This window comes from Epinephelus lanceolatus, chromosome 17, assembly GCF_041903045.1.
Source record: "Epinephelus lanceolatus isolate andai-2023 chromosome 17, ASM4190304v1, whole genome shotgun sequence".
Taxonomy (NCBI): domain Eukaryota; kingdom Metazoa; phylum Chordata; class Actinopteri; order Perciformes; family Serranidae; genus Epinephelus; species Epinephelus lanceolatus.
In genome coordinates, this window is record NC_135750.1 from 24,136,095 (window position 1) to 24,156,489 (window position 20,395).

The 20,395-nt window shown below is 39.4% G+C and overlaps 1 protein-coding gene across 2 annotated transcripts in view; it reads right to left on the bottom strand.

The window, feature by feature from the left end:
• Positions 1–20,395, bottom strand: part of khdrbs2 (KH domain containing, RNA binding, signal transduction associated 2) — a 97,841-nt gene that overhangs the window by 24,311 nt on the left and 53,135 nt on the right. For both annotated transcript variants that reach the window (XR_004500874.2, XM_033612812.2), the window contains exons 5-6: positions 11,787–11,914; positions 8,774–8,957 (exon numbers count right to left, since the gene is read on the bottom strand). Coding sequence is in view for 1 of the 2 variants with exons in the window: in XM_033612812.2 (XP_033468703.1) it covers positions 8,774–8,957; positions 11,787–11,914 (312 nt within the window). In the remaining variant the exon portion in view is untranslated. The remainder of the gene's footprint in view (positions 1–8,773; positions 8,958–11,786; positions 11,915–20,395) is intronic.

A 20,395-nucleotide genomic window follows, 5' to 3' on the forward strand; every position in this document is an offset into this window, starting at 1 on the left:
GTTTGACCCACAACACAAGCTGCATTCATATTCGACAAGGTGCCGTGTGTAAATAGTCCAGCCCCTAATTAATGAGGCTTGATTCCTCCAGTTTGACTCTCATCTGTAAAAACAATTAACACTGGTCCTTTTTAACAAGGCAGAGGAAATAAATCAAATGTTAACACAAGGGTGGAGAGTCCTCGCTCAGTGTAATTAGGACAGCGAGAACCTAAAGGCCCTTAGCACTGTGCTTCATTATCAATTGACAACCTGTATGTCCCCTGACAGTGACTGATCTTCATAGGGAGCTGCCTGTGAATGCCTCTCCACGCTGCAGAATGGGGAGGAAAATGAGATTTGCAGCCCTTTGTCTCAGTGAATAGATGCTGCTCTTCACTGCTTTTACCTGTGCAAATTCAATCAGCAGGCGCCCTTTGTTGTCGGTTACACACTTAAAATATGAGTTTACTTTTGAATATAGCATTTAGTCAACTTGCGTTAGGGTTGAATATGAGAAAAGGACAAATTTCACCACATGACATAATGACAAGATTGAACCTTGATTGCTTTCAAGAATGTGACATTAAATAGTATCATGTTTGTCATATTGACTGAACGGAGGCTCAAGAATAAAATAAACTCCAGATGTTATTGTTGTACTCGGTGTGCTCATTGGTTTAGCATTAAATATAACTGCATCTGCTTTGTCCCTCACACACGGCTCCAGTCCCCGGTGATACGGCTGAGGCCATTATGCATTCTACCTGAGTTTTTCTTCTATTAAATAATGGAGTGGAAGTGTATGTCATACATCTGTTTTAATAAACAGGAGAGTTCTGCATGGAGAATTTCCATAATTAATCAAACAAATGTGAACTCAGCAGTGTCTGAGCCCATTGTTACAAAGCAATTACAGCAGATGTGCACAAAGGTGGCCTGAGAAACCGCTCTCCTTCAAGAAATACACAGAATCTCACAAATCTCACGCATCTTTTATGTTCATGAAATAGATGATATAGGGAGAATTTCCCCCCCGTTTCAAAAGGGTGTCCTTTTGCTTTTTCCACAGTAGATAGATCAGACTTTTTTTTTTCTTCAAAGCCTCCCAAAGCTCTGTGTTTAATCACATTATGGCATTTCCCGCACTGCCTCGGTATGGTTGCAGGGCTCAGGTTTAAAAACCAAGCTATGCGTTTCAATTTTTACCAGCAATTTGTACGACTCATGGTCTGCTGTCAGGGACCGAATTCTGCATCACTCCCCAGATTCCTCTCTTCTATCATCAGCCCTGACATTAAAAGATAAGATTTGATCCAGATGGGAGTTGATCTGTAACATTAAACTGAGGCCATGGTCCCAGTCTATACAAAATGCCATCAATCACATCTTTAATCTCCCTCTACTCTCCCTTTGCACTTCTCTCATGGAGGAACTTAGGCTGATGATTACAGTGAAATGTCTCAGTGCTGCTCTTTCTGGGGCATTGGCAACATTCCATCATTAAAGCTTGTTTAAAAGTCACAAAATCCTGGTTAACAGTGGTAATTTTAGCACCTTGGCAGCATCACAAACTGTGCAAAGCTAAAGACCTGCAACAACTGTAAGTACTATACCTATTCCAACTGTGTTTGAAGGCATAAAATACACACATTCTGAAAAGTCGTGCCACATCAGATCGAATACTGTACTTTGAGAGTTCAACATGAGAGGAAATTTAGTCTTGTGCAAATGTAAAACAATTGAAAATACAATTTCACACAGAAGAAACTGGCTGACTGCTGAGCTAGCATTTCACTTATCACTTGAAAACAGATGTCTTTTCACTCGATGACAGATCTGCTTTTCAAGCACTTTCACTGTCAGACAGTTAAGAGACAGTCTCGTGCTTAGGTGGCCCACCATGTGTTTGTGAAAATATGATGTGTTTCAAATTATTAAGTCCTTTAAAGGACTGAATTGAACATTTTTCTATTTTCATTCACATTTTCAAATTAGCCTATAATCAATTGATCCTTTATGGATTAGTAAATCACCAAAAGGCTTATCAAATTATCTGAAATGATAACATCTTTCCTCACAACTGAAAGCCTGACAGCAATTAAATTCTAGATGAGGTGGATTTTATATGACACCATGTGAAGAATCTCTTACAAAAGTGTATCAGCCCCAAACAATGAAACTAACACAATAATGCTGACTTGAGCTTATAAAAATATTTGCAGCACATTGCATGGAGGTGACACCTAAATTTATACCCTGCAATCCACTTCTCTTCCAAATCGCTGCTATCCTTTAAGAAGTACAGTAATGGTCACTGTCATTGTATTAGTTTTACAACACTGACAGTGTGACAGAGTCCATTAATCACCACAGTCTCCAGAGGAATCCCTGTTACATGATGACCTGCTCCACAGCAGAAACACAGGAAGTGTTTATGGGTACCTCACCTCAACTGTATAAATAGTCCGTCATTCATTCACTAAACACAATGACTGCGAAGATGCATGCGTTACTGCATGCGCCGGTTAAAGATAAGCAATCCTATGCAAATCGGAGTCTGGCAGAAGATTGTGCAGCCATGTTAATAACTTGTGTTGACTGCATAAAAGGATGTGGGACAATACAACTCCAAAATGCTGAACAGCGTCTGATGTTTCTTTTATTATTTTATTTGATAAAGTTAATCCCTGTTCCGTATACTGACAAAACCCAGTAGTAAAACATTATTCAAACCCTTATAAAGAAAAGCGAAAAGTGTTTCCTAAAACATGTATTTACATAAAGCTACCAGTGTTTAGATACATATAAGTAGAAGGTGGAAAAGCAAGATATCCTCCACTAATTATGGACTAATGAAAATTGTTCATGCAAAAAATTACTTATTGTTAATTACTGGTGATTAACTATTTACAAACTGCCAATTAGTGTGCTGTCACAGAATTTTAATAAACCCTAATTTACCTGATTCCTACCTCTCAATAACTCTGCTTACAGTGAGTGCCATGAGTGCTTGTGAGACACTGGTTGTCACCTTCTAAAGGATGTGGCTGGTATTGCTGTGTTTCTTCTTATTGTCAAGAAATCCAAAAGAGAGACCAAAACCATTTATTTACAAGTCCACATTTCTCAATACTTGGTGTATTTCCTACAATCTCCCGTGGCCCAGAGTCTATTGGTTTTTACAGAAAATGTAAAACTTCATATTTTGTTTTTTTGAAAAGGCTAAATAATTTATTAGAACAGCTAGGCACTGTTGTTTTTAGCAAACACTACTCAAACAGGAGTAAATTGTGTTTTTGTTGGGAATCATTTTCAGCTGTGGATTAACACACATTTGGCGCTCTAAAGCCCCGTTTCCACCAAGCAGTATGGTACGGTACAGTTCAGTTCAGTACGCTTTTTTTCCGCTGTATCCACTGTGAAAAGTTGTGGATGGTACCAATGGAACCGCTCTGTACCGTTTCCATTTTTGGTCCCCCCTCTGTTGGGGTACCTAGCACACAGATCTGGAACTAAAAGGTGGAGCTGTGAACACTGCAGTCTGTTGATTGGTCAATAGCGGATGGTCACTCTGCTCAGGGCTGAGTTGTGGCTGGTTTTGAGGCTCATGTAACCATTGTTCATATTGTGGAGAGTTTTATTAGCTGTAACTATAAAATGTTTTGCTGCCTCTTGCAGCAGCTGTAGTAAAGAGCTGTGAGAAAAATAATTCAGTGGACCGACTGCCGGCAACTTTTAAGGTGGAACATTTACTTGAATGTTACTCAATGCATGAGTTAATGACGTGAATCCATCAGCACACCTTAAATTTCAATGTGTCAACTTTGACCATTCCATTAGTTTTTTTTGTCTCTCTTGGATGGCATACACTTTTAGTAATGAGTGGCTCTTCAAGCATTTAAAAATATTAATTTCCACTGGGTTATGTGAATGGCATATTCTACTCCTCAGTCGGAGAAAAAAAAAGAGCATAGTGGATGTCTTTCTGTGGGCTCCGGCAACACTAAACCCCTGAGCTTGGGGGCGCTTATTCGAAAAATCGTCAAATAGTTGCCATGGTTTTCGAATAGTGTTTTTGCTTGTGCTGCCCATCCCTAGTTTGTGGTGGAAACGCTAGGGTCTAGGTGCTATGTCTGAAGGGTTACTTTAGGCTCCAAAGGTACCATACGAAAGTGTTTGGTGGAAACAGGGCTTAAGTTGCAACTAGTGTTGCACGGTATACCGGTACTAAAATAGTACCGCGGTACTAGAGTATTCCAAACGGTACTATACTGCATTTGGAAAATACCGGTACTTTGAAATTGATTCAATTCATTAATTAATTTATTTTACTCAATTATGCACACAAACACCTTTCTTGTTCCTATTGGAGCACAGATTGCGCAAGTGGTGTGTATGACAACACCTGAATCAACATTCGCAGCTGGCGCATGTGAAAAAAGACAAGAGAAAGTCTGCCTCGCAAAGGGAGACAACACGAGACAACACAAACTTGGTGGGACATTTGAGTTACCAAACCGTGACGTCCGTACTGAGGTACTTACCGAACCATGATTTTTTTTGGTACCGTTACACCCCTACTATTTATTGTTCTAAAGGTTTGTATCCAAAAGGACTTTTCCTTAGGAAAAGTACCAAAGAGTATCGAAAAGTATCGAAATTCATATTGGTATTGGTACCGAAACAAAGATTTTGGTATTGTGACAACACTAGTTGCAACAGTGTGGCTCACCGATGTGTTTAACTACTTTTTGGACAACAAAATAGACTGTAAAAAAATTAAGGACGTAGCTACCCTGATGTCACCCATTGGTTTGTGGATTCCTTGTTTGGCATTTCCTCTGTTGCCATCTTGTTTTTTTGTGTTAGAAGCAACCACACAGATGATTTTGGTTTTTCAATGGGATTTGTTGACAGCAACACAAAAATAAAATAGCCTTATCCTTAAACATCCATCAGATCTCAGTCAGTTTGGCCTTGGATTTTTCTTACAGTTTAATATAAAATAAGACTTGGGAGTGCGAATCTGTCCTTGCTTTTGGCAGGGCTGCTTTATGGTTTAAACAGTGTTGGACAAGTGAAGTCTCGCAGCATTCTGCACCTGAATGGTAAAGCCCACCTTCAGTCATTGCATAAACAACTTCACTCTGAAGGGAACGAATAAAACTGAGAATAAAGAGTGCTGATGTAAAGGATATAGCAAGGTGAGATTTGTGGGAGAAAGATAAAAGTTCCATTCATAAATTATAAAGCAAAAACGATACATGATAACTAGCAGCTTTCCATTGAAGTTTTTAAATCAATACCACCCTCGATTAGATACAATTATGGACATTCTCACAGTATCACTTTTATGAGACGGACTGACAGTTTGACAGAGTCCATCAATCAGCGGTCTCTGGAGACGGCGACATGATACCCATCCACGCTACTGTACTTTTTTCCCAAAGACAAATACAGGATGTAGCAACAAAGACCCATCAACCGCCGCTGATCTAATATTGTGTTTCAGCAGACTGTACAGTGCAGGATGCTTGTAGTGGAATAACAACATCTTGTATGCTCAGTGTTGAAAAAAACAAACATACCTGGACCTTTGTATAAAGAGGCCGTGCTACATTCTGGAAACATGCTCAAGGAAAATTATGTAATGTAGAAGAAAAAAAACTAGCAAAGTGAGATATGAGGGAAGAAAATGTTCAGGACAAACTCATCTTTCCATAATCCCCTAGTCTCTGTGCTCCCACCCTTCTTTCCAACCTCCAATTACAAAGAGAAGAAATGCCTCGCTTTTTACTCCTCAGAAATACACAGGCTCTACATCAGAACTCAATTTGGTTTGGTAATGAGACTGCGCTTGTGCATTTCCCCATGCAGACAGCCCAATCTTCAATTGCCAGCACACATGGGGGCTTTGCTTAGCAGGAAGGCTCTGAGGAAATAGACTGGTAAAAGTGTTGCTTTTTTCATTTTGATGAAACTTAGAGCTCACCTTGTGTAGTCTTTTCAAAATGACCTTGAGAAATTCCCAAGATCTGAGTACAGGCGCACTTTTAACTAGGGCCTTGAATATTTTTTGATATGAATCCGAGCGTTGTTTAAAGTGATGTGAACAAAGATTTTACAGACCACTGGTCAAGGCACTGACGACTCTTACAAGTGGAGTATTCTCTTTATGCATGTAAATGGTGCAGCTCTTCACAGTGCGGAGCCTCGTGGGTGTGCCATTACACAGAATAACTTTATATTTTTATGACTTTTTTCCTCAAGGTGACCTTTACTCATTACTCACAGCACATGTTTTATGTTTATAATACTTGTATACTTGTATAGTATTTGTTTTCTTTGCAAATCCCCATGGAAACACATTTCAGCCAGTGTGATTAAATAAACTGTAAATTAATGTAATACACTTTTTTTTTTTAAAAATAATGACGTAATACGTCAAAGAAATGAGAAACAATGCTAAGTCATTATTATGAGAGTTTTTATTACTTTGAGATACCATTGTTTTGAGATGAGTAAGTTATTTTTAAGATACTAATGTATTATTTTTAATATTTAGTTATTTTTTGGGTACTAGTAGTATTAAGTAGTATGATTTTGAGATACTAAGTCATTTTGAGACAAATAAGTCAGTATTTCTCTGAGATCCTAAGTCATTACTTTGAGGTAAGTCATTATTTTGATATACTAAGTCATTATTTTAACATTTGTGAGTCACTATTTTTGATATGGTAAGTTATTTTTGTCAGTTTTTCATCATTTTTGAGACAGTAATGCATTATTTGAATATTAAGTCATTATTTTGTGGTATGTACTAGTAGTATTAAGTAGTATTAATTTGAGATACTTAGTCAGTATTGAAAAACGTTATTATTTAAGATACCAAGTCATTATGAGATAAGTAAGTCATTATTTTAAGAAAGCGTCCCATTATTTTGACTTAAATACCAGTATCTTTGAGGTACTTATTCATTTTGAGATAAATAGGTCATTATTTTGAGAAAGTTTCTCATTATTTTGAGATCCTAGGTCATTTCTCTGAGATACTAAGTAAGTTTCTTATTTTTTTATTATTTCAAGATACTAAGTCATTATTTTGAGATAATTAAATTATTTTTGCAAGTTTTTCATTATTTTTGAGATACTAATGCATTATTTGAAAGTTTAGTCATCATATTGTGAGAAGGACTAGTAGTATTGAGTAACCATTTTTTGAGATACTAAGTCATTTTAAGATACATAAGTTAGTATTTTGAAAAACTTTCTCATTGTTTAAGATACTAAGTCATTATTTTGAGATAAGTCACTGTATCTTAAAGATACTAATTCATTTTGAGATTATGATATTATTTTTGGAATGTTTCTCATTATTTTGAGATACTCGGTCATTTCTCTGAGTCATTATTGTAAGGTAATTCAGTCATTAATTTTAGATACCAAGTCATTATTTTTACTCTAGTAAGTCATTACTTTTAGATAAATGTGTCGTTATTTTGAGATAAGTTAATCATTATTTTAAAAAGGTTTTCATTATTTTGAGATACTTACTAATTTTTTTTATACTTATTTGAGGAAACTTGTTATTATAATGATTCTCAGGAATTCATTATTTTCTTTATTTGTGTTTTTTGGCCACACTGGCAGAAATGTTCTTACAAACTATGGTCCCCACTGGCGTTTTGTAGGATTTAATAAACTACAAACCACATTCACTTTACTGCAGCTGCTACTTTTCAGGCAGCCATATTTATCCATTTAATTCAACACAGAATGAAAATTTACCAGCTATGAGCAAGGACTTTAAAGCTTCCCCCAGGCACTGGCATCTGGTGCAGGTGCAATTTTAATGCATAAGTGACCATATTCTCATCATACCAAAACATGTTTGCTCGTCAGTCATCCTATGGAGTTGACTCTCAGACTTCATAATGCAAATGCTTTGAGATTAACCACTGGCTTTTCAACTGCCATTTCACACCGTGGTTGTATTTTACTGTATCAAAAAGTTTTCACCACATCAAAAAGTGAGGTAACATTCACATTTACTGCATGTATTCAGATGGGCAGCTGTCAGAGGAAATAACGGACAGATTTGCCACAGCAAGTAGAGCTCAGAGCTGATACATCACAGCCCTCAGTGCAGTCGAACCTGCAGATTCTGCATTAGGACAGTGCCAAAATAAGAGTTTCTGCACAGTTACAAAAACTGCTATCGACACAGATACAGGAACCTGAGCCAAGCAATAAAACTAAACTCTGGCTCTACAGTGGAAGATATTGGCTTTCAGCTTTTTGTGGAAAGTGAGAGCTAGCTGTCCCACAACAAAGTGCCTCATCTGTGGGGCAAAAGTGGCAACTATGGTTTTAGAAAGTTTTAAAAGGGGAAGAGAAATTAATTCCTGCACGCAAGTACATTAGACTCAATGATACCCTAAACATTCTAACAAAAGAAGAAGATGATGTATCCTGAGCAACATTTAAGTCAAGTAAATTGATTTAACCTGATAGAATTGGAAACCAGTGGCTGCCTAGAAGATTCAAAATGATGATAAAAAGTATGGTATGCTTATAAAATCGAAGTTAATTAAATAAAAATAAATTGTAGTAATTTTCTGCTTGCCCTAATTTTTCAGCCCCGTGTCCCTGAATGCCCTACCTCTCCATGTAGAGCAGGACTCATCCAGATAACATGAAAGGGGATTAAGCCAAGTCATATTTACACATAGTTCAAGTAAAATTACTATCAGCTACACTTTTCAGTCTGAGCAAAGAGGATTGGACTTACATAGTCGTCATATGATTCATGTGTGACTGCTAACAGCGGGGGCCTGTACGCCGCGCTCCCCGCTGCCCCCCTGGCTCTGGGAGCTTGTGCCTCCCGTGTTAAAACAGTCGTGGGAAGTTTGCTGTGTGTCGCTGCCACTGTCCCCCGAGGCGCTGCTGCACTCCTTCCTGTGCCTCTGTGGCCCCTGGCAAAGCAAACAAGCAGACAAACATGGCGTCAATTTGCCTTAAGAATCTTTACTCCACAACATTTGCAGAATAAGCTGCAGTGATTTCAGCGAAAAAAGTGGAGTCAAGACATTAAGGGATGTGTTAAATCCCTCTTATCGCTGCATATGTGCGGGCTGCCTCAGCTGGTGGTTGTCGTACAGTGTGCTCGGGTGAAACGCAAGATAAGCATAACCTCCGCTGGCACTGAGGTAGATCTTGTAATGATCACAGGGCTCAAGAGTGTCACTTTGTGTCTTTCTCAGCTCTGCAAACATGCCTGTGGGACACAGCGTGGATATTTCAATAGCACGATGGAGCAGCACCTAGCCTGTGCTTGTACAGAATCACACCTTCATCTGCCTGAAGCTGCAGAGTGCATTCAGGTTAGTGAGATACAAAGACTTATTCACCACTGTCCAGTAGAGACACATTAAAGGCCAAAGGACTCGGGCAGCCACGAGGAATTTAAGATGGATTATTTCTTTTATGGAGGTGTGACTGTCCAGTAGCAGAACCACATGAACACCACAGGGATTGAGGGGTGGATTTAGTATCGTAAAGCCGTCTATTGTCTGCTAACTTAGCATTTTAACAGCAGCATGATGTAGGTGGGCTAGGATACCCTTTCTTCCTCTGGCACATCCTTCACTAGGTAGCAGCCCATTGTGATCCAAAAATACAGACACTCAAAGGGGAATTACTGGTGCATATTTTTCATGGAGATTTACAATAATCGCTTATCGTTGCGCCATAAGGAGAGAATCTAGGTAGGGAAGTGGTGGTGGTGTTGACTTAAAATTGGGAGCGTCCAATGTTACCGCAGGATTTAGCTCATATACATGTGGTGCCTGAATTAGGCCAGGCTGTCATGGAAAACTCTACCTGGTTACTCCCGAGGGACCGCCACGGCTCAGGTAGATTACAGACAATTTGCTCTAAAACTAACTTAAAAGGAGAGTGGAAGAGGCAGGCGTCTCACACCAGCAATTGCACGCATGGCTAAGCCAATCAAATGCTCTCTAACAGTGAGTTTTTTCTGTAGCTTGTCCAGCCTGCATCCCAAAATCCCCTTAAGCTACAGTACATGGAAATCAACTAATACTGGAGTTATGAAGGAGAAGACATAGCTGGAAAAACTGAAAAGGAACCACTGTTCGAAACTATTAAATTCAACCTGAGGAAGAGAAGTTAGAACAAGTTTATGTGAAATATTGAAGTGTTTGCCAGTGAACCAATTAATCTGAAAATTCACCATGACAGTGGCCACTTCCTTCTTTATTAATAAAATATGTATTTGTAATTCACAACACTGCACACCAAGATTTAGCTTTAGTATGCATCACATTGCAGTGAATCACAAATGAGTGTAAAGTTGACTACAGAACACAATTAAAGGGACATTCCACAGAGTCAGTATATATTAAAAAGGGTTGCCAAATTTTGTCTTACAGGATCCCCTCAGAAAGAATCGGATCCTCTCAAGCCTAATCCACTGCAGTATCTCATGAATCCATCTATCATGAGCAGGAGGAGAGGAGTGCGTCCATTTAAGGAGAATGAGTTTCCTAGCAAGTAAAGTGGAAAAAGTAAGGATTTGTTGTGCTATAGAAGCTTGGGCATCGCTATAATTACACCAGGGACAGCTTTTTGTGCTATATGTTTAAGCAGAAGGGGTCTGCAGTTAGGTTTAGGCACCAAATGATAGGAAAAGATTGTTGTTTATGCTAGTAAAGTCACAAAACGACATAACAAAATAACACTGCTGAGGTTTTGTTTCACACAGGACACATACACTGGTGCTCTGGGTAAAAGTCCTGTGTTTGTTGGAACCATCCACCTCCCCGCTAACCTAATTTCAGTTTCAATTTGATTTTAAATTTCATTTTTATGTATAAAGTCCAATATCACACGTCACAATTGGCCTCAGAGAGCTTTACAGCATACAACTTTCTTCTGTCCTTGGATCCTCACAGCCGGAACAGATCAAGAGAGAGATGCACGGCAAACAGTGATGACAATAGCTATAATAATGTTTATTTAGTAATGATATTGTAATGATAACAGTAATTTTGGTAGCATATCTTGTAAGTTTATTTAAATATACATATGTTAGTATATGTATGTGACAATAATAATCATATGTGGATAATAGTAGAAGTATGACTAATAATAGCAGTAGTAGTAGTAGGTATCAGGCAGGACCACGGCAGCAGCACAACCACGACCCTTTGATGTACAGGACAGTTAAGTGTGAAAGGGAAAGAGAGAGAGGGAGTGACATGCAGCAAAGGGCCACAGGCTGGACTCGAACCTGGGCCGCTGCGGCGACAGCCTTGTACATGGGGCGCCTGCTCTACCACTAAGCCACCGGCGCCCCAACAGTAGCAGTTTTTGATGCACTGGGAGTGAGACCAGGCTGTGAGTTTGCACATTTAGATTTGTGGATATAGTATTTTGCCAATATTATGATTCAGTTAATTAAATACATTTATTGTTAGTTTTGTTTATCATCATAATTGTTCTTTATCGGCAGTAAAACAATTTTAAAAAGGAGCTTTCTAAAGTCTGAGAAAATAACCCCGGTGATTTTTTTCCATTATGTAAACTGCAATTATAACTGTAAGTTGTCTTAACCTGCAAGACAAAAAAAAATTATTCAAAAGTTTCAAAATTTCCATTTTTTTTTTTTTTTTTTCAAAAAACCTTCAGAATTTAACTTCAAGGAGCCCTGATTATTATATTCACACAAAAACTCGACCTCTTCAGAGCCCTTTCCTTTCATGCAGCTGTATTTAGTACTTCACCTCGTGGATATTGTGGTTGCTGGTCGTAAGCTCCTCCCCGGCGCAGTCCTCCCTCTGCTCGACTCGTCAGAGCCATTCAGCAGGGAGAGCTCTCTCAGTTGCTCCTGTCTGATCTCGTCATTATAGTCCTGTGGGAAACAAAATACAGCATGTCTCAAAAACAAGGACATTTGTCTTCTGACTGCAACAGATGCTCCGAACAGCAGTAAATGTCATCTAATCAAAATTATCTTGACGCCCACAGGAAATGTGCGGCATTGCTCAGTGTTGAATGCTCAATAAAGAACGTCTTGTTTTGCTTATGTTGAGACAAAAAATGCAGGGAAGAGATTAAATACAAAAATATTTATGAAAAGAGCAGTGGATTCAGTTTGTGTGATAACAAAAAGGGAAAAGAAGAAAAACTATTTTTCTGATAAAAGACAAAATAACTAACAAGATCAGAACAAGATTTCCAGATAACTTCCCAAACCTGTATGCTGAGAAGAAAGAGGACATAGAAGGAAAACTAAATCAAAAACCCTTCCTCTCACTTTAAAGCAACATAAAAAAATCCTTACTTTTTCAGCACACACGGCCCATAATTGACAGTTTCCACAACTTTGTGTGGAATATCGTTATCTTGTGATTACAAACCATTTTTCCTCAACCCATTATCAAACATGATACGGATCATTACGAAGCAGATAAGGGAGTGGACAAAGCAGTATTCATTATCTTGTCATTGCTGACAGATAAACAGGCTTATTTCTCAGAAACACATGAGCAAAGCCCAGAAGATTTGGTACCCCGGGCAGAGTGTTTTTGTAATGACAACAAAGCAACAGAGGCAGAAACCGAATTCTTTGGTTATCGTCTGTGTTTTGTGACAGCCACAGTTTGTGACTTTGTTTGGCTTTTCTCTCTCTGACTGTATGACTGGGTGTCAGTGAACTGAAAGGAGAGCAAAAAGCCCAAAAATCTTGTGTCATCCAGAACAGATTTTCAAATAAAAAGAAGTTCATATCATTTCAACTTAGACCAGAGGCCTGTATTGTGATGCAGGATTTGGAGTTAGCGAGGTAACATCAGGGTTAACTCTGGGTTTTCAGCACTATGAAGCTGGCTGTCTTTTTACCGGGATAAATCACCATGGTAACTTGCTATCATCGGATCACAGTCTGTCAACACCCAGACCTCTGATCAAGCTGATCACTGAAGAAAAAAGTATCCATTAACAAAAGTCTCAGGTAAAAAAAGAGTGTAGTCTATATACTGTTATCGGTCAGCAGTGTCATTTCATTGTTCCAGGGCTGTATTTCCACTGGTTTTAAAACAGCTTCTAACAAATGCAGAGATCATTTACAACACTAAACAAATTATTTTAGCTTCAATTTAACTTTTGCAAAGTTTATTTTAGTCCACAGTGATAGTGTTGCTATTTTACACTCTGATTCCATCACTGCAGCTCAAAATTACACGAGACACCTGTATCGTGAGAACTGGAAAACAAGGTAATACTTTATTGCAGAAATAATTCACACACTGTTAACTGGCTCCCGCTATTATCAGTACAACATTTCAGTCAGATAGACCTCATCAGGCTTTAACTTGGCTACTTTTCCAGCCTTTACTTCGGTAGCAGAAACAGTGTGGCATTACTTTAAGTGTTTTATGTGAAATATTCATAATTATTCAACTATACAGCAAAAAATACTGTGTCAAATGTCAAATATAGCCTAGTGATACCTAAACGTAATTTAAGTCTCAGCTGACGGTGAATTTCTGGATGGTATTTTCACTGTTTCTGCATTTTCCGATATAGGATTACAGAGTATCTTTTACATCCCACGCCACTGACATTTTACTGTCTCACACTCCCTATCATATGAAGTGGCCTCCTTCATTCATGGTTGAGATGATGTCGCTTGTAATTACCACCCCCGCCTCTTCAACACATTCTCACTCTGACCTTGTCACATATTGACGTTTGGTCATGGACTTTCCACGTCCACATACGACATGAAAGGTACCCTGGGTGCGTTGGTTGTTGACATTCTCGGACGCCGTGTCAAGCTCTACCTGTAACATGCATTGTCTTCTTTCAAGATACACTTCAGTTTTCACAGGAACTTTAAACACACTACGTCAGTACAACAATGCGAACTGATGGGGGTTTTTTTCCCTCCAACAACAAAAGCACGTGGTTGGGTTTAGGAAAAAAGAACTGAGTTTGATTTTATAATCTTATGGGACACGAACACCTCTCTCCTGGGTGAAGTCGTTAAACTATAATGGCAACTGGCCATGTATCATGCAGACATTAAAGGACGGCTTTTCTGTCAGTGTCTGATGCCGTGAGTCACTGCCCAAGCACCGGATTTCGACAACTATGAAGCGAGACCGGCCTCACTTATTTCACATGAACGCGCTTGTGTCAGGATAGGAATAACCAGAGTTGACTGAACTAGTTGATCACCAGCTTTCCAAACGGCCAATGTTAGGGTTAGTCAAGCCAGAGAAGATAAATAGCAAGCTCCTCCCAATGGCACATTTGTCTAGTGTGCCACTAGGTGCACACACTCAGTGTAATAATTCATCATCATCACTGTCCGTGAGATATGACTCTGTGTAGAGTGCATTGCTAATTAAGGACAGAACATTAATGGGTGTGCAGGCCCTGCATGAGTCAGATTACAGCTCACACATACAGTATAATCTCTTAATCTGGTGAATTGTGTCACCTTTGTATTATCCTTACACCATTTTTTCATGCTTCTATTTCCATTATGTTACATCTATAAGCCCACCTACACCACACCACTAAGTCGTAAGGATATCACAGCAGAGTGTTTGCCCACTCTGTGATTTGCATAGTTTTGACATAGAATGTAATCAGATCTTCAATAAAAGCCTATTATTAGATTTGAATTATTCCGTGGGAGCAGCAAAAACTGTGTGAAATTCATTTATTGCCTAAATATGTGGAAAGTATAAAATTCTTGTCGACTCATTATCAGGCGACAACTTTAGCAGCCAAATGTGCAATCACACGCTTAGTGTAATAATTCATCAGTTTGATAATGTTGGTGGCTTGTTACAGCATCAGCTGCTCATTTACAACTTTTGCCACGATATCTCAAAAAGGTTAAAGTCCCCCTCCACTCAAACATGATTTAACTTTTTTGCTACTTCACTTGGATGTTTGACCTTAACTGTGCCAAATGATTTTCACTTTGACACTTGAAGGCTGTTTTCACATTCATGTGCTGAAGAGGGAGAGCTCCTCTGTGATTACCTTAAAGGAACAGTGGGGTTGTATGGGGTACTTATACAGACAGTATATTACATACAGTAGATGTCAGTCAGCACGCCCACAGTTTGGAGGAGCAGGCAGGAGTCCAACACAGAAACTAAGCAATCTACTGCTGTGGAGGGGTCAGCAATAAAACGTATTTTAGCCTCCTAAAAAGAGTCCAACTGAAAAAAATAAATATCAGTATAAGTGTGCCCTATTTTGAGAATATTTTCAGCGCTTTACCTTGCACTCAGATGGCGATTTCCACAAGAACATGAAGCTGTTATATTGCTCTCTTCAAAGCCAGACTGTGAAGGGCAGCAGGGATTGGTGTGATGTGGTTGCGTCTCTCAGAACAAGTTAAAGGTTTTGTAAGAGTTGGAATCTTTGGATGTTTCACCTGCCGATGCCAGAATAAAGTACATTACAGTAATCAAGTCTGGAGGAGATAACTGCCTGGATCACCTTTTCTAAATCTGCAGAGAAAAGAAATGCCCTGATCTTTATTAAATGTCTCAGATGGGCAAAGCAGGACTGCACAACTTAAATCACCTGGGCATCAAAAGAAAGTGCTGAGTCAAAGATGACTCCCAGGTTATGGGCCTCTTATTTGATGTTATTAGATAGGGCACCGAGACTACGAGATATATTGGTAATGGTCATTGCACTGGGACCAGAGGGGGTAATTATAATTATTCCAGATTTAGAGTCATTTTATTGAAGCAGGACATAAAACCAGAAACATTGGTGGTGTCAGGCTTTAACAGGACGTACAGCTGGGTATCGTCTGCGTAGCAATGAAAATCTAAAGGGAGGCTAAAGTATGTTTTATTGCTGACCCCATCCACAGCAGTACATTGCTCAGCTCCCGTGTTGGACTCCTGCCTGCTTCTCCAAACTGCAGTCGTGTTGACTGACATCTACTGTATGGAATAAACTGACTATAGATAAGTACCCCATACAAACCCACTTCAAAACATCCGAACTTTCTCTTTAAACCTGAGTGTAAGTTGTGTACATAAGAGGATGATTTTGTGACATCAAAACTAGTTGGGTAGCCAATTACGTTTTAACATCTGAGTGCGATGTGGAAACTCGCCCCCCCATAGATATAGAGTGAGATTGGACTTTTCAGTAAAGTAGGAAACATCTTGTATCCAACAGTTAAAGGCTCGCTGTGGAGTTTTCGACCACTATGAATGCTATGGAGAAATGTTTTTATGTGTGTGTGTGTGTGTGTGTGTGTGTGTCCACCGTGGCAAAAAAGGCAGTGAGAAAGAAGCCTGCGAGCCAGCAGACTGGATGCACACAACGGTTTGCAAATGTTTTATGAGGATGGCAATGCACTCAACATGTTTGTTTAAATCTCGAGGAGACGCACAGTGTGTTGTGACTAACGCTGAATGTAAACAGAAATTTTGTTTGTTTACAAGAAATCTCTGCAGGGCACCTTTTAAATTTTCCATATTTTAGATTCAGAATGTTCACTGAGGAAGAACTATAACTGACAAATTACTGCAAACAGATTCATTTCAAGCAGATATATGTCCTAAAACATGCCTGGAGGGGATTTTTAAGATCTCAGCTTTGATCGTGGACTAGATGATACCACAACGGCATATTTTTGGAACTTCAACTAGCCATTTAGAAACATTTGTACATGTGTTTCAGTTCATTTTATTGCCACAGACAGTTTAATATTCTGCTACACAGAGCAGAATCATGGTTCAACAAAGCCAAATTATTCAGGTACTAATAAAGGAAAACACTTAAAGTATCATTTCATAAAATACAGTATATTTTGTCACATGAATATATTCCAAAGTGTTTTTTATCCAGTAGAAATGTAGATACGTAAAAGAAATGCTGGGCGTGAGAGGGGAAATGAGAGGTCCCCAGCTGGAACCAAACCAGGGACATCAGAGTATACTGTATGTGATCTGCATCTTAACCACTAGTCCACCACAACGCTCCAAGAACTGCATATTTGTGCACCATGCACATAACACCAAACTTCATCATCATTTTCCTCATTCTCCTGTCACGTTGTCGCAGCTCTCCATTTACAGTAATAGGATATGTGTCATACAGGCACCATATGAAGAACAGATTTTGACACCCACATGTCACAGAAGAAGACGACGAAAAAAAAACCTCCCCACGGTAGATGTCTAAAACACTTGACACATTGCACACATGTGCAGCTCTTGTAAATAAATTAATAAGGTCTACAGTGTTCTGATGGTTTGAAGGAGACTGGCAGGGCTTTTAATTGGAAAGCTGGCAGCTTATCCAAAGCACAACAAATCTGCCAGAGCTTGTAAAAGTTGACTGTTGACAGAGGCGTTAACATGAGTATACAGAGATAAACCCCACGCTGAGGCTTCTCGGGTCAGGCTGTTTACTCACTGAGATTAATTCTGACCATGCATGACCTTGTACACACGATGCCCTTCACAGAGCTAAAGTTAGACTCTAAGGGGCCGGCACACGCAGTATGGTGATACCAATCATTCTTGTGTTTGGGTCTACCTGCTACACGTCTCTGTTGCTGGCTGCGTTGACTGATTTCTTGCCTTGTGCATTTTATCTTTCATTTATCTCAGCGATACGAGTGTGTTGGCTACAGGACCATTTATGAAAGAACTGCTACTATATTCTCAGACATTTTTTCTGGCCACAATGCCACATAAAAATGAGTTCAGAATTTTTGGAAAATCAATCTCCTGTCTTGATCTCCTCCGAGACCTTCAGACATCTAGTGACATGGTTTTACTGGGTAAATAAATCTTCCAATGGAAACAAAATATAAAGGAGATAAGCAAAGACAAAAAAATCCATCCCAGTTTTTGAATCGGTCTTATGGCCTTTGTAGGACTGCTATTACGCTTAACTCAAGGTAGCTGCAGGGGCAAGGACATAGGTTTCCTTTTAAAATTTAGGGGGCACATAAGAAACACAGTGTCTGCCAGAGAATTTTGGCCCTTGATCACTTAATTTCCTGCTTTCCGGTGAATTTTTATGCAGCAATTTGTGGTGTAAATATCTTTTAGCTTGTCAAAATAAATGTTTTCTGCTACTTTTTGACCCCAACTATTAAAATCACTATACTGAGATCACTAGAGAGGATGTCAGATGGATGTGTGTCAGGAGATGCGTTGGTTTCTTTGGAGTTCAGAGTTAAGAATTCAGTGGTAACACACAGCATACTCAGAGATTCAGATTTATGGCACCTGCCGATGTGAATGAACCCATTTCAATTTCCAGGAGCTGACAAAATGTGTGCTGAAATGTATCTTGTGTTAGATCAGCAAACGCAAAGGACTCACACCATCTCCATCCGTCTAGATGACCTCACAACCCTCTCATATCTCATAAATGGGATGTTTCAGAAAAAAAGCTCTCACAAAGTGTCGTGTTCGCACTGCTGGATGGGCAGAATTTAAGTGTGTGATACATCATGCTCCCTTACACAGCAGGCACACGGGTCAATTTGCAGGGACATATGGCTTTACAAACATGCACTCATATTGCAGAAATGGGCCCCTCGGACGATGAGTTTGTTTCACAACCACCCAAAAATATTTAATCTGCGTCAACAGGCCACATTTTATTATTTATCAGAAGACCAGTGCATGGTGAGTGTATTGCTTTTAGAATGAGGTGTAAGACAGATGGTAAAATCAGATTTTTCACTTCACACCTCTTCAAAACAATGTAAATTCCTACAGCACATGCTGCGTCTAAGCACTATTTTTCTTTTTTGAAAAACCATTACAGTACATGCTGTCCTGCATAACAACCTACTGAAAGATGTTCTTCTCCTCCCAAAGCACATCAAGCCAGTTGATCCAGAGGCACAGAAGCAGCTGCAGCAGCTGTTAATCTGCATCTTGATATAATGTTTGTCAAGTTTTGTACTGAACATTTTTCAGCATGAGCTACTCACATCAGTTCCTGGGTGCAGATCAGGACTTTAATTCTGTATTTAGTGTTACCAAACTTTTACATTTACAAATGGTTATTACTTGGGCCTCTGCCTGTGCATTTCACTTTATTGTGCAGCTTCATGGCCATGGGTGGCTTAGTACTGAATACAGAGAAGACTGAGGCCTCAGTCAGTCAGAGTGCATTTTGTAGGTTACAAAACACAAGGCGCACCGCGCTGCCTTTTTGTTGAAGCCTGCACCAATCATACACAGAGCTTTTTCCAGTTTGCTGTCTTTTTTTATTGTTGCTAGGCAACCATCAAATCACCTGTCCTTAGCTTAACTTCTATTTTGCTGCATGGATCTGTACCTTAAAATCTGCATTAAAAACATGGACAGGCAGAGGGCACTTGGAGACTGAACACAGGGAAACAGAGATCTGTGTGTGGAAACATGAGACCCTCAGAAAGAGGAGAAATCCTTGAGAGTACCACCTGCTGGTCCAGGAGCTTCGCCTGGATAATGGGGGGTATTTTAGGATGAGTTGGGGACAGTTTGACAATCTGCTGTGAATCATCTGGCCTAATTACAATTGGTCAAACATTAGAACCTAGTTGAGGCTACAATTTGTTCAGATATGTCTTGCAGCTTGCCCACAGTCATGCTGAAAGTGAACTAACGTCAGCTTCACACTTGTCATCATAGCCACCACAGAGGGCTCACAATTCATCTAACTGGATAATGAGGAGAAAAAAGTTGATGACGTCAAGCGCTTTTCTGCTCTGAGTTACAATTTTTTCAACACAAGGTGCCCTTGCAAACATGCGAGGCACTCAAAAATGCAAAGGCGGCGAGCAAAATGCCTCACTATTGAAAACAATTACAAAAAGCTGCCCCAAGCTGCTAAAATGCACTCTGTCTGATTGGGGTCTATAGTAAATGCTACTGTCGAGGTCCTGATGCAGCAAAGCATAAGTAAATCACTACCTACACCTGACAACTGCATATACGTACAGTGTGATGCACTATTATAGAAAAAAAATAACTATTTCATACTAAAAAAATGTGCTCTTTCGTTGACTTCTTTCAACTCAACCTAAATTGCACCTACCTCACTTCCACAGTTGAATTGGCCCTGCATTGTTAAGAACGCCTGCGCAGTCTTGATCTTTGCTGAAGCTAATAATGCAGATGATTGTACATAAGTGCATACCTCCGCAACACCAGGCTAATCTGCAGCGATAGTGCTCAGACTCATTCTTTGGGATCACATGGATCAAATAGCTTACATTAAATTCAAACACAAAACAGTCAGTTTTAATGGCATGAATATTTCAGCTTGACTTCACGTTTGACTTTATGCAAAAACAAATTACCACCACATGTTGTTCGAGCATCTGTGT